This window comes from Eptatretus burgeri, chromosome 16, assembly GCF_056783735.1.
Source record: "Eptatretus burgeri isolate ZD-2024b chromosome 16, Ebu_testis_v1, whole genome shotgun sequence".
Lineage (NCBI taxonomy): Eukaryota > Metazoa > Chordata > Myxini > Myxiniformes > Myxinidae > Eptatretus > Eptatretus burgeri.
Window position 1 is genome coordinate 11,023,499 of NC_140976.1, and position 15,247 is coordinate 11,038,745.

At 41.4% G+C, this 15,247-nt stretch overlaps 1 protein-coding gene and 1 long non-coding RNA gene across 6 annotated transcripts in view; one reads left to right on the forward strand and one right to left on the reverse strand.

Moving 5' to 3' along the window:
- LOC147010509 (tyrosine-protein kinase SRK3-like) overlaps positions 1-10,451 on the forward strand; it is a 67,793-nt gene extending 57,342 nt beyond the window's left edge. For all 5 annotated transcript variants that reach the window (XM_085859437.1, XM_085859441.1, XM_085859439.1 and 2 more), the window contains 4 exons: positions 859-1,014; positions 2,401-2,591; positions 4,810-4,966; positions 5,465-10,451. In XM_085859437.1, coding sequence (XP_085715563.1) covers positions 859-1,014; positions 2,401-2,591; positions 4,810-4,966; positions 5,465-5,649 — 689 coding nt within the window. In that variant the 3' untranslated portion in view covers positions 5,650-10,451. The remainder of the gene's footprint in view (positions 1-858; positions 1,015-2,400; positions 2,592-4,809; positions 4,967-5,464) is intronic.
- The window catches only part of LOC147010511 (uncharacterized), a 29,849-nt gene continuing 20,585 nt past the window's right edge, over positions 5,984-15,247 (reverse strand). Inside the window, exon 4 of the long non-coding RNA XR_015052356.1 lies at positions 5,984-6,117. This is a non-coding gene — a long non-coding RNA (uncharacterized LOC147010511). The remainder of the gene's footprint in view (positions 6,118-15,247) is intronic.

Below are 15,247 nucleotides of genomic sequence, written 5' to 3' on the forward strand. Positions count from 1 at the left end.
CAAAAAGATAAGCCCCAAAGTGACAAATGCCCGGTTAGGAGCTAATAGCGGTTGATCGCTGAAGGGTCCTCATTACTTACAACCTCCCAGCCAGACATCGTCTCACTCACAGCCACTCTGCTTTCTACGACAAAGCCCATTTTCGATCCAGTTAGCTAGTCTTATCAGGCATTCCACAAGCTTTAACCAACCTAAGCTAACAGCCCCCTAGTATGTAGCTTGTGAAATACCTTCTGAAAGTTAAGATACACTACATCCACTGCACATCCCTCATCCACCCAATCAGAAACTCCTTCCTGGAACCGCAAAAGATTTTCTAAACTTGATCTCCTTTGAGTAAACCGATACTGACCATCTTTAATTTGTTTAAATGTATTTAAATGGCTCTCCCATCTGATCCATGATTGATGTCTCTCGCATCTTCCCCACAACTGTAGATAAACAGGTTTATCATTCTCCGATTCCTCTCTGGATCCTTTATTTAATAACGGTGTTACATTTGTGACTAAAATCTAGTGTTACCTGTGCTGACTCCATTGAGCTATTCAACATGTCGGTTCGCTTCAAGCTCATCTGCTTTGCACCTCCTTCATTGCTCTCAGATGTATATATTATCAGGCCCCAAGGCTTTATCTTCTCTTAGCTTTACTCACTATTTCTTTATTTTCTCCAATCTTACCTGGAACTTCCCGAAAAACTCTTTCTCGCCTCATTGACAGATTCTCTCAGGTCCTGGTAATTGCCATGACTGTCGTTGTGTAAATGTGTAAGCAAAATAACTATTTAATCAAGTACGAGGAAGAAATGCTTCAAAAATCGGTCACTGTAGCAGGAGTTACAGAATGACACCTATTGCAGGACTCACGAGTGCAGATCTGCTGCTGAAAGAAGCGATTACCATGGCTGGGTTTAATCACCCTCGGCTGCTTCAGTTGTATGCTGTCTGCTGTGAAAATGAACCCTTCTGGCTTGTGATGGAGCTCATGGAGGAAGATCTGCTCGAAGTTTTACATCGTGAGGTTTTCACAATAATTTTATTCACCTTTTCATTGAGTGAATGCTCATGCAACATGAACAAATTGAACATTGAGAACAACTGCATTACTAACTCTGTTCAATTAAGGAGTGTTGTGGTGCACGGTTTCTGTTACGTACGGTTCAAACACTCGAACCACCACATGATTAATTTACATTGTTTATTCATGAAATTGTCAACAATGATGCTTTTCAATTTTAGATGTTTTTGACTTACAATCGTAACAAAAAGGCACAAAGCTGAGAGAGAAAGAATAAACAAATGTCGTTGGGAAGATACAGTGCTCAGAGGATGCAACATGACGAGAAACCAAAATTATAATCCAAAAACTAATAATTATAATATATTTTCATTATCAAGTGTTTCACTTTTCATCCTTATTTCACTTTACATCATTGAGAAGCAAATTATGCAATTGCATGAATTTCCTAAGAATTTCTGTGGGAGGCAGCCATGTTTCTTCTTCGTCGGTCCCTGGTTGGCTAGGAAATGTCACGTGCTTTTCCCTGCCTTTCCTGGGCATCCAAGGGCAACACATGGAATTTCCTCCATATAAATTACTGGTAATCCACTAAGTTGCAACATCGTACAAGCTTGTGAAGTGAATTTTTTTTTAAGTAATTAAATTGTGATAAGACAGAGAAATTCTCAGTTTTTGAACTTTGAGTTTCATTTCCCTTCAAGAAAAATGACCGTTTTTACAGCCATTTTTCCCTGCTGTGCAGGGGTTTGGCTTTTTCTTGAGGCAATGTTTTATGGCCGGATGCCCTTCCTGACGCCAACCCTGGTCGCCTCTTACGACACACAGGGATATGGTACACCTATTCTAACCGGGGCATACACTGGGACCAGTACACTGGCACTCATTTCGCCGACCTCGGAAGGATGACAGGCTGAGTCAACCCCCTGGTGTTAATTCAGCAGCCAACGGGGCTTGAACTCAGGACCCTGGGATCCCAAGCCGCCACCCTAACCACTAAGCCAACACCAGGCTATTTCATTTCCCTTCAAGAGTTAAACAAAAATATGTTTTTTTTTTTTTTAGAGAACTTGTGGCTTGGCGTATCATTACCTGTCATTTCCAGAACCAAGTCAAAGCATCATTGTGTCTGTTTTGAGTCTCACGAGTCATGTGTGTCATTAATTATGTTGACACCTTTATTATGTAATGTAATGATGACACATTAATTATGTAAGAAAGGTGGACAAAATTGGTCTTGTCAATATGGCACAGAGTGTCAATAAATATCCTGCTATCTTAAATACAAATTCATCATGCAAAAATAAACAGAACACATACAGTAGGGTGGGGGGGGGGGTAGACAGTTCACTAATGCATTGTTTGATGTTTGGTCTATGCACAGGTCATACTGATGAAAAACTGACACAACTTGACCTGCTGACGATCTGCAGAGAGGTAGCCTCCGCAATGGCATACTTGCAAAGCAAGGACATCATCCATCGTGATCTTCGTGCACGAAACGTGATGACCAAGAAAGAATATGGGCAACTGACTTGCAAAGTAGCTGACTTTGGACTTTCCAGGATCGTTGAGGTATAAGACTAATTTTTGATTGAAGAACTGTATCAAAAGATAACTGTCACCAAGACAAGTTAGTTGAACGAAGGAAAATGCTATCAATCCTCTCTTTTGGAACACAAACACAAAATTGGGCATTCTGGTCGACTCGATCTACTGCTTTTGATATTAATTCAGCCTGGGAATTCTTTTTTTTTTACTTCATTCTACATCCTCATTGACACTTTGCATCATTCACAGGAGACATGCAATATGTTTGTGAAATACAATATGCTGTCTTTTGAATAAATCCGTCACTGAAGTGACGGGTAGGCACGCCGAGTGTGCATAAAATATAAGCACGATTAATATTAAGACCATATGCTCGCAAAATAATGTTTTGTTTGGTTTATGATGAACTTGCAAATACAACCCGTCGCTTCGCTGATGGGAATATTAAGGGGCTCGGGGGGGGGGGAAGAGGGAGGGGAGGGAGAGAGGAAGATGGGGGAGGGAGGAGTAGTAGTGGTGCGGGTAAGAGGGTGTTCTGGACATACGTTTGATAGGGGGGCTTGAGGGAAAGCTAAGGAAGGGGGATAAAAAAAAAAGCTTTCATTTGTCCATTTCATACATTCATTGAAACCCCTTCCTCTCCTCAATCTCTGGAGAGTTGTACGGTAGGGGTGGGGGTTTGGGAGGAGGATAGCATGAGGGGAGGGAAGGCAGTATGGGGGGAAGCAGGGGGAGCAGCGTGAGAGTGGGGGGGAGGCAGCATGGAGGGGAGGCTGCATGATGAGGGGGAAGCAACGTGGGGGGGCAGCATGAGGGGAGGAGAAGGCAGCGTGAGGGGAGGGGAAGGCAGCACGAGGGGTGGGGGAGGAAGCGGGAGGGGAGGGGAGGCAGCATGAGGGGAGGGAGAGGCAGCGTGAGGGGAGGGAGAGGTAGCACGAGGGGAGGGGGAGAAAGCACGAGGGGAGGAGGGCAAGCGCAAGGGGAGGGGGAGGCAGCCTGAGGGGAGTGGGAGGTAGTGTGAAGGAAGGGGAAGCAGTGTGAGGGAAGGGGAGGCAGTGTGAGAGAAGGGGGGTGGTAGCATGAGGGGAGGGGATGATAGCATGAGGGGAGGGAATGGCAGCATGAGTGGAGTAAAGGCAACATGAGGGGAGGGTAAAGCAGCATGAGTGTAGGGGAATGCTGCATAAGGTGAAGGGAAGGAAGCGTGAGGAGAGGGGGAGGGAAGGCAGCATAAGTTGAATGAAGGCAGCATAAGGGCAATGGAAAGAAGTATGAGGGGAGGGTAGGCAGCATACCAGGGCGATAAAATGCGCCCAAACAGCAACGTTTTCTTTTTAACCACCGTGTTCGATGTAAAACCGGGCAAGAGCATTTAAAAATCAAAACCCATGCTATCTACCTGGTAAAGGCTTGCCTGAATTCATGCCCAAACCCAAATGTATTCCTCCAACCTGCTTGCATGCAAGCTTGCAAAAACCCCAACATGTCCAACCTCCATGTGTGCTGTCCACGTACCTCTTTGTTTTGAGCCACGGCCGACGATAAATATATTGCAGAAACTATTAGTGTATCTGTATTAATATTCTGTCATGAAAGCAGATTGCACAAAACAGGAAAAAGAAAACTGCATACGTAATTGCCGAAAAAAAGGACCCCTATCGACACTATCATCATGGATTGTAAAAGCAGGTTAGAGAGCACGGCGTTGCGCCAAATTAAGTTCCACTTTCTGCACATTCCTTAATCTTTTCTTCAACAAATATAATCGTCTGAACAGTTCAAAAAAATTAAACTTAATGTTAATTTTTATTCCTTTTTCTTAGCAATTACGCAAAGATTGGTATTTCCATCAGCGAAGCGACGGGTCTTACTTCTAGCGGTTTTGAAGCGAACAACCAAGCAGCTTGGTGAGCACTTGCCAAGTGGCTTAAGCACTCAAGCAAGCACTCCAACAGAACGCCTGACTTGGCAAGCGATTACCCATTGCCAGTCATATAAACCTGTGCACTCGGAAACGCCCAAGCAACGTCTAAATTAGACAAATGAACACTTTTTTAGCAGTGGGAACTGCTGCTAAGTTCAAATCTGGAGCTGATTTTATAATTCAGTTTAGTTCAAGAGATTTATTGAGGTCTCTCTCACTCACTCACACACACACACACACACACACTTATGAGTATGGATAAAAAAGCGGTAAAGATAATGTAAACTAAAAACAACCGACAATTTTTCTTTTTTTCAGGATGGAAGATTCTACCAGATCAAAGGAACTTGCTTGCCAGTAAGATGGATGGCGCCAGAAGTACTGGTTCAGGAGATGTATTCCAAAAAGTCTGATGTCTGGTCATTTGGAGTACTCCTCTATGAGATCTACACTTTTGGAAATACACCTTACTATGGTAAGTCACCTGTACATGACTGTGCCAGTATTTGAGAAGGAGGGCAGAAGGATACTTAAGTGCAGGGTTTTGTCGAAAGTTTTTTTATACTTTACTTGGTTTACAAATCAGGGTACAAGCTTGCTTGCTGTCATGTCTGTAAATCTTACTGTCATTTGAATTTTGAAAATTTTGTTCATTTTGAAATCATGTCTGTCATTTGAAAAAAGGGGAGAGGGTGAAATTGAAGGGTAGAGTTTTGTTGCTCCTTGAATAATGCTGCAATTATACACCTGGTATTTGATGAACGATTCATGGGAACCTTTAGGGGTTTACAACGAACCAAATCAATGTTTGTTCTGAACTAAGATTCTGGATTATGAAAACTTTGGAAGAAATGGATTTTGATAAAGGATTTTGGAGTATTCATTTACCAGTTTTGACAATAACTAAAAAGTTCAACAACAAACTCTTCGAAGGCGACAACACAAATGACACTTACTTGTTCTCTATTGGCAGACATTCCAAATGAACAAGACGTCATAAATTTTGTGGCGCAAGGATCTCATCTGCCTTGTCCTGATGGATGCCCTGACAAGATCTGGAATCTCATGAAGGAATGTTGGGAAATCATCACTGATAATCGACCCGATTTTGAAATCTTGAGTAACACGCTACTGGGTATCGATGAAGAACAAATGTGATACATAACATACTAATGTTTCAAATGAAAATGATTCCATGTGACTCGAGAGCAATTCACGTGAAACCAAATTTTTTTTAATGGAAAATTTCAATTTTGTTCATATCAATCCATCACATGATATTCATTGAACAAAATGAATATCATGTGGTGGATTGAAACACCAGCTTCATTTTTCCATTCAGGAATAGACAAGGAAATGTGTTAAACTGGAAAAGTGTGGAAGGAAATGAGCAAACAAGCAATAAAGATAATTCAATGGATAATCACAAAATTGGCTCAACCTAATGACATAAAAGGTCGACATTGAGGATGAGCTGAAGTCTGCTGAAGTTGTTTCCCCTGACAATGAAACAAAACGCAGCACCAATGCAAGTCCTTTTCTCAACAATTTCAAGGCAATGTCAAACATTTTTCCCAGTCGAGGTTGTTTTCTGTTGCCATTGGAGTAGAAGTCATGATTTTGGCTCTAAAAAACATTTGAAGGGAAAGACATTTCCACTCTCCCATTGCATAATAAGAAGTGAGTTTCAGTACAGTTAATGTTTGGTGTTATTCTTAAAAGGCTTAAAAATAAGAAATAGGATTGATTATTTTTCACAAATATCTCCACTAAAGGCAGAACAAAGACCCTGTACAGTCCTCATATATTACGTAAGAGACAAGTAAATGAGTGGAGACACAGATTACAGTGAATCGTCAGGCAAAATGTTTAAAACATAACAAGAAAAAGAGCAATCAGAGATTGCAGACAGTCACCAGGACTTATTTTGTGTGGTGTTGCGTAGTTTTGTGTGATGTATCTTGTGTGGTGTTTCTGTACTGGTGTGTTACTTAATTAATCAGAGACATAATTAGAACTGGCACTTTATAACTGTTGTCAGTGATGACCGGTTACCAAGACGTCCCGCTTTGATTGGACACCTGACCCTGACCCATGACGTTTTTTTATTACTATATCAGTTTTGAATGGGATTTATTCATTTGGAACGGGATTAAAATACATTGAATTCAAATCAAATGGAAGACCAAATCGGTACAGTACTGCATTGGAGTCATCAGATGGAGCCCGAACAAGCAAAAAGCAAAGATGAAGTCATCAGGAGGAACCTGGATAGGATTTATCTTTCAGCTATGGTAGATACCTGTGTGGTAGCTGTGGTAGAAAGTTGGAAAGGATAATAGGAACCTCTACCCTCAAACTCATCCAGGAACAACCAAGTGAGCCTTATTAAAATAAAATAAAAACTCAAAAAGAACCCAGATCAAAAATATTAAATAATTCTGGCTTTCATACCATGCCTCTGATAAAGTTGAAATTTAAAACATGTATTCCCCATCACGACAGGATCATAACTGTGAAGTTTCATAGTGATTGATCAAGCAGTTCCAGAGAAAACGTAATTTAATATTTTTCTTCAATCCAATATGGCTGCCAAACCTTGCGACCGATCAATAATTTCTTAACAAACTTGTACACCCAAGGCTTGGGGAAGATTTGTGCGAAGGTTCCCCTCAATCTGTTCAGCCATTCTGGAGAAGAAGATTTTTTATAGGTTTTAGGGTAAATCCAATATGACTGCCAAACCATGTGACCTATGATGTCATATGTGTGAACCTTTTGTTCCTCATGGATAGGCGGTCATACGTGTAAAGTTTCACCTCAATCTGTTCAGCCACTTTAGAGAAGAAGATGTTTTTAAGGTTTAAAAAGCAAACAAAAAAACAATATGGCTGCTGAATCGCGTGACCAATGGCATCATCAAATATTTTTCTGTGGACCATTTTATCCCTGGATGACCCTCAAAATTTTTTATACTGATTAGATGTAGCGTTCTACATATGCAATTATGACGTTGAACGAAGGCACCAATGATACCATAAAAAAAAATCACACTCATTCCCCATGAGGAGTACGTGCCATGTGCCAAGTTGCAATTTTTTCCTTGGTGCAGTTTCAGAGGTACAGAGGTCCAAAGTTTTTACATTTTTCCAACATGGCAGTCACACCACATGACCTATGACATCGTATTTATCATTACAACATTCTACATAAGTCATCGCACCTGTGGTGAAAATTTCGTCTCAATCCGACAAGCATTTGCAGAGAAAAACACAAAAGTTCTGTGTGGAAAAACAAACAAACAAACAGACAAACAAACAAATGGACCCAAATGCAATACACTCTACTTTGGCGAGGGTAATGACATAAATCAGGGCTCCACATTAACTTTTAGGGTTCCCTTCTACGCACCCACTCACAGTGATATTTGGAGTCATTGTGCTTTTGCACATTGCTTCTCTTGAAGTTCATTGACCCAGTGAAGGAGGGCCCCAATCTATCTGCTAGTGCTGGATAGCGCCGACATACATCACACAACAGTTTATCATTCTCTGCGTCATATTTGAGCCACTGGAATTTATCCTTCCATGCTGCCTGGAACTTTCTTTCCCATCTTTCCTCATAGTCACTCTGCTTCTTGGGACAGGAAGTTCCACAATCATACCCCGTAACAGTAACGTTACTGGTAGAGGCACCGGCCGAGCTCTCTGATGTGCAGTCCAAACATGAACAGGGCACACTCTCTGAACTTGTCCGCCTCTTGCTGCATCAAGAACACTCTCTTCTCGACTTTCTGCCCAAATTTCCACATTTGGTCTTTTCGCAGACATGAAACTGAATTAAGAGGATATTTTCTGACTCATTTCTCTGATTTATCTCAATCAATGCAGCATGGCCTTATTTCGGTGCACTTTACTCTTACGGGGTTGGGGGGGGGGGTGGGGGAAGAAGCATTCATTGAACTAATTACATATTTAATATTTCCCTGTTAGTTGACTTTTAAAAAGTTGAAATTCACTGTTTTTATGATTAAATTAAGTTTAATAAATTACCACAGACCAATGGCCCACAAAATATTTGCAGGTGCCTTCTACGAACTAGTATGCTTCATTTTCACCCCTGTTGTACTTAGAATACCCCAATAGCTCATTTGCTTATGTGAAGGAGGTTATGTATACATATATTGTGCACCGTTGGTTTCCGGAGATAGTCGGAGATTTGAAAGCGTTATATCTATAGAGATGGAAGTTTTCTTGAAACCACCTTTGCTGTTACAGATCTCGTTAAAATTTATATATTTGGTTTTGTTTTCGTGACTTTTCTATTCCTTTTTATAAAATAATTATCTCCAGATTTCCCATAATCTTGGTCGTTATATAGCCTTATCTCATGCCATCTTGCGTCATCTCCCATGTCACATGCTGTTCAGCCGAGAGCGATTTCCAACTGGATGTTCATCTTAACTAAACAAAATGACAAGTATGTTTACTCCCCTTGCTGGTAGCATGTCACTTTTGTGTTTGTAACAGGCAAATACAATGTGTGTGTCCATTATAGCACTGTGTACCCACTAATTAGTTGTTCTCGGGTGAGACGGCCTGCCACACATCATTATAATGACTGTGGGAAATCCCAATGTGGTAATTCACAACAACTATTGTTGTGTTGTTACATTCGAAGTCTTAAGTGTTGGTGAATATTTCCTTATTTGGTGGTACTTCGTTAATTGGTTTCATTTTGGGACCAGTCATTGCTTGCAGCACTGTGTTACTTGTGACTGCTGTTACTGAGATACTTTGTCACGTAGGGGAGAGCTAAAGAAACGGGTTCAGATATCACCTTTATTTTCATATTGTACAATTGTGAACTTCATTTGTCATGTTATTTTGTATTTTCCTCATATGTCATCTCGATGTACTGTATATTGTAAGCTGTAGTTTATAGCAAATTCCTTTGTAGCAATAAGTGTTTGAATGTAAGTGATATTTTCAGCTTTGATGTTAACCCTAATCCTACCAACATTTTTTACAAGCTAATCTTACCAATTGTGGTCTTTTCGGACCCCAATTCAAAACCATTCAATTTCACAAAATCTGCCGAAGTTTAACATCAATGACTAAACATGGTGTTTTATTGATAAAGTCAACAAACATAAAAAAAAAGAAAAATAACTATAAAATCAAAAATTAACCTTCCAACTGGGAACTTTTATGACTCCAACTCAGAAACATTAATTTTATTCAATCTGTTTAAAGTTTCACATCGACAAGGAAACATATTTTGATTGGATGATGTTTCAGTGATAAAGTAAACAAACATAAACAATTTTTTTTTAGACGACTTACTTGATATAAACACCATGTGAAATAATCATATATGCAAAAAAATGAATGAAAACAAACAACTGGGGTCTTTTTGGACCCCAGAAATCATTTGCTTGTCACTCTGTGCAGCATGTGGGATCTTAAAACATCATATATATATATATATATATATATATATATATATATATATATATATATATATATATATATATATATATTTATTTATTACCGGCACATAAAGGTAAACAAACTCAGAAAATATGAAATACATTGTTAAACTGAGATAAAAAAAATAAGACATCAAAATGTAGGCCTTGGGTCCAAAAACACCCCTGTTAGTAGGATTCGGGTTAAAGCGTAACCAAATTACAGTTCATGCACATTGCATTTATTGTTCAGGAAAATGAGAATAATGACATTGATTGATAACCTGCAATACTTTCACATGTCAATACCAATAAGCTGTTATCTAGTATTTTGTTCTTGAACTATAGTTTATTTGAACTGTTAAACTTGTGTATATTGGCATGTCCTGACAAACTGCTTTGATGTATGTTGTACATTTTGTTTTTCTTTTACTTCTCATGGATTTGGCCATTTCTATGATGGATGAATAAAACTATTATTTGGAACAAGCACTCATATGTGTTTACTACCCCACTTACACATATTTTGAATAAATAAATTTGACAAGAAACTGCACAAGCCCAAAATGAGAGAACTATGGGAGCCCATGATTGTGTTGACATTTCTGAATTTCAAAAGCTTTGTCACTCTGATCATGGCGATCATACATTTGGGGTCCAAATTTATGATTTTTTTTTGAGGTTGACAGACTGGGCATCCAAAACCCAATGACTTGTAAAATGTAGGTGTCCGACGCGAGAAGTAGGAGCCCCAGACACCTGTTAATGTCAAGCCCTGTCATCATCGCACCATTTTAAAGCCTTTTTCCCTGAGCAGGGGTTTGCTTTTTGTGGGCTCCAATCATGGTAACCTTTATTGTGGCAATGTTTTTACAGCCAGATGTCCTTCCTGACGTCAACCCTTTAGTTGCCTTCGACACGCAAGGATAATTACCAGTATACTGGTGCTCATTTCGCCGACCTCAGAAGGATGACAGGCTGAGTCAACCCCCCAATGTTAATTCAGTGGCCAGTGGGGCTCGAACTCAGGACCCCGAGGATCCCAAGCCACCACCCTAACCACTAAGCCAACACCAGGCATAAAATCAAGCCCTGTATAAATAAATAAATATGATGCGTGAGGTTTTTCTGCTCACACTAAGCATAATCATCTTGTCCCGCTTACAGGGGAATTCGCGCATTGCGTTCATCCAAGCCCATCCCTTGGAGCACTGCAGTTAGAGCAGAGAGTGGTTGGCTCTTGACAGAGGAGTCTGAAGTGAAGGCCCGCTGGGCCGGTTACTTTGAGCGGTTGTACCAGGCTGATCCCCCAGCTGTCGAGTTGGACGTCAAGGGTGTTACAATCCCTGTTGCTGACCCTCCAATCAACTGTGGTCCACCTTCGCTTGTGGAAACATGTGGTGCGGTGAACTGGTCGAAACGGGGTAAAGCTCCAGGGATCTGTGGCATCCATGCTGAACTTCAAGGCTGGTGGAAATGCTGCACTCGTGTCGTTACATGCAGTTTTGTGCTCTGCCTGGAACACAGGCATCATCCCAACTGATTGGAAGAGGGGCCTTGTTGTCCCTCTCTGGAAAGGGAAGGGTGATCGCCAAGACTGCAACAACTACCGAGGGGTGACGCTGCTCTCAGTGCCGGGCAAGTTCTTTGATCGGATAATTCTTGATAGGGTTCGCCACCATCTGCTTGAACACCAGCGTCCAGAGCAGTCAGGCTTTACACCAAAGAGGTCAACGATTGACCGTATCCTTGCTCTTCGTGTCCTCACCGAACGCAGACGAGTTTCGGCAGGGGCTGCTTGCAGCCTATGTTGATCTCTGTAAAGCGTTCTTAAATCTCTGTAAAGTCTTATGGGTGTGAAAACTTCACAGAATTTTCTGCCTGAGCAGGATTTTAAAATGGGACTCCAGTCAAACAGCACCATTATTAAATAGCTAATCTATTAGTTATCAAACTAAAGGGGCTGGTAATTTGTTGTGGCTTGTTCTTCCCCCCTCTTTCATTTGGATGTGATTGTTTTTGTCAAATACAAACATGAGTACATGATGATTGATCCTTTTTGGGGGGGGGGGCAGAAATAGCTTAGGCAAGCACATATTGAGCCAATGTAAGTATCCAATAGGACCACCTTTTTCCCAATTCTTGGAGGTTTTCACTCCTATTTGGATGCTTAATTTGATGATCAACTTTTCCCTTTTTATAATCTCATTAATATTGTCTCTTTTTATCGTATGTATCAAAATCATTCCTTTGGATGTGAGAGACATACAATCACAGGAATGGTGTTGGAAGCACCGCCAAATTCCGTGATTTACCATCCCGTATTTTACATAAATGAGCACATATTTAGTCAGAAGTGCATTCTAATTAGTAACTATAATGGCACTCAGTAGAGCACATACCTCCGCCAGGGTGAACAGCTTAAGTTTAGTATCCCACTGATAGGCCAGATCTGGATAGTTGTGAAATCCCTAAAACAAATTTGACCATAAAAATAATTGGTGGTTGAATTCACTGACCTGATATGCAAATCCTCTTAAAATTTCAAGTCAATCGGATGAAAATTGATGATCTTAGAAATTGCACAAAGTTGTTGACCTTTGACCTATGTTGACCTTTTGACGTCAAAATCAATAGGCTCTTTACTTATGACCAACTTTACCATTTCGTGAAGAAGATCGGTTTCAAATTATGATCTGTAGGTGATTGACATACAGACAGACAGACAAACAGACAGAATCACAGACTAGATATGCCATACTTGCGAATATATATCAATATCGAATATATATATCAGAACCAATCAATATACTGTACTTGCGAATCTTCGATTTCGTAAGTAAGAAACAGACAGGGGTGAAAACATAGCATTCCTCCACCTTCCCCGGGCAGAGGTAATTGCAGCATATATGGACAAAAGTGAATAGATTTTGGAGATGCCATGCTGGGAGAGAGATGAGGTTTTTGGACAATACAGGATGATTATAAAACTGATTACCCTATGTAAACCCTAACTGTATTCAATACATGAGTGTGGAAAATATTTTAAAATTATTTGAAATAGCAGAGATGTTTTGGATTTCTAAAACATCAACATTTCACAAGATTATAAAAGGTTAAAAAATATCTGTTGATGTTAGGTGTCCACTGGCCTGGATTGATGTTCGGTGTCCGTAGATCCGGATTGATATTCAGTGTCCGTAGGCATAAGTAGATGTTCTGTGTCCACATCTACCCAGATCAATGTTCTGTATCCGCAAGCCAGGATTGATGCTCTGTGTCCACAGGCCCGGATACGGATGAAGAGCTGAGTCAGAGCCCGAAACAAGGTGTTCACACATTCATCATCGACAATAGACATGACCGTGTATGGCATGTCTCATGGATGACCAGTATGAAGTTGACGGTGAATTTTCATGAGATCGGCGTCAAATGAAACACCTACGCTGTTTGGGGGTGGGGAGGGGGGGGGCTATAGACTGCTTGACAATAAGTGGAGGTAGACGTGACGGTGAGGCACAAAGATGACAACTTCCGCTGAGTTTGTCCATATACTGGTCAAGGTGTAAGGCATAGAAATACCTCATGAACATCTGCTTCAATTGATGTTGTGTCGAATGTTGAAAGCGGATGTGGATGGTTGAAAGCAGTCCTTCGATGGCTTCACCCAGGATGACGATGCATTCACGGCATGGTGAAAAAAAGATCATTGCAACCTACAATGAGTAAATTGTCCTTAGAAATGCTGGCAACACTGAGATACAGCTTAATATCCTTGATATCTGTGGTGACCTTCTTGGATGGTCTAGTGCCGTGATGCAGGTGAGCATGAGTTTGTCGGAGGTTGGGGCATTCAAGCTGAGGAGAGAGCCACACTGCATGATTGGTACTATCTGAAGGCAGGATGTTGGCGGGATCGACCTGAATCGTGTCAACGCAAGCATGAGGTGCGAGTGGTGGTGTGCAAGTCGGCACAACAGGAGGGGGTCTCGTGACTTCAAGGACCAGGGTAGCATGCTCGAAGCTTAAATGGGAATACCGCTTAATAGTGATGGGGCGTGTAGTACAGTTAGAAACGTGAACACAACCACATCCAATTTGCACAGTGTCGGGTTGAGGCCAAACCTGCACGGGAGACAAATTGCATGTACAAGGGGATCCCGGAGTGGACTCGATGACGATGTCAGAACTCACCATGGTAGCAGGGACATCCGGAAGGAGGATTAAAAGAAACTCGCCAGGCCATAGTGGTTGTTGATGAGCACAGGGCAACTTGTGCACGGCAGATTAAGAATGCCTTGCCAGTCTTAAGGGACAGATCACCATATGTGCACCGATTCTGCTCACCAATGCTAATGAGACACCACATGGGGCGAGTAGCAATGTCATTTTGAGACATGTTCAAGTCCCTACGAGGACGTCGATATCAAGATCCGAAACAAAAAGGGCATCAAGTGCCATCATGTGATCACCCCTGATCAGAACAATGTGGGTTTCACCAACAACATCCGGATCCGCGGGGTGGGTGGGGTGGGGAGGGGGGCAAGGGGGTCACACCATCTACTGAGCACGTTGTGAACTTTTTGAGATAGGAAGATCAGTATGGCATGTCAAAGCCACACAAACAAGGTTAGTCTCAGTACCACTAACCAGCATGAGGGGTTTTAGCATGCTTGTTGGAAAAAGGTGAACAGGATGAGTGAGTGGTTGGTATACACATGTCTTGTGAAAACAGGTGGGTGGCTGGTAGTTGTAATACCAGGTGATGAAAGCTCATTCGTGGTTGTCAACGTCACCATCAGGGCAGTCATCATCGGCATCCACACCGCAGCTCTGACAAACTATTGAGAAGAATAACTTGTCCAAAGCTGGCAGGAACTGACAACTTAGGAAATGACCATCAGGATGACCTGCCTCTTTGCACAAAAGGGTAAGGTGGAGATGATTGTTTGCCATTCGGTCTGGATGGCCATGATGAAGGTCGATACAACCGCTGCTGGGGACTGGAGAGAGTTTGGTGAGATTTCTTAGTCAGAGCTGACCTTATGGCCTGCAATATCTCCAGTTTAATTGAGGCTAATGTTCCAGACCTCATCTCAGTCCCATAACATTGCTTGACCAGCTGTGGGAAATCTGGGTGAATCAAGCAAACAACAGATGTCCCAATTATCCATCACGAGCATTCTACACAATCGATGAAGAGTTAGCAAAAACAGATTTTCCATGGATGAGGACAACTCTTCATCGATTGATGCCCTTGATGCTACATACCCCCTCAGTATTGAT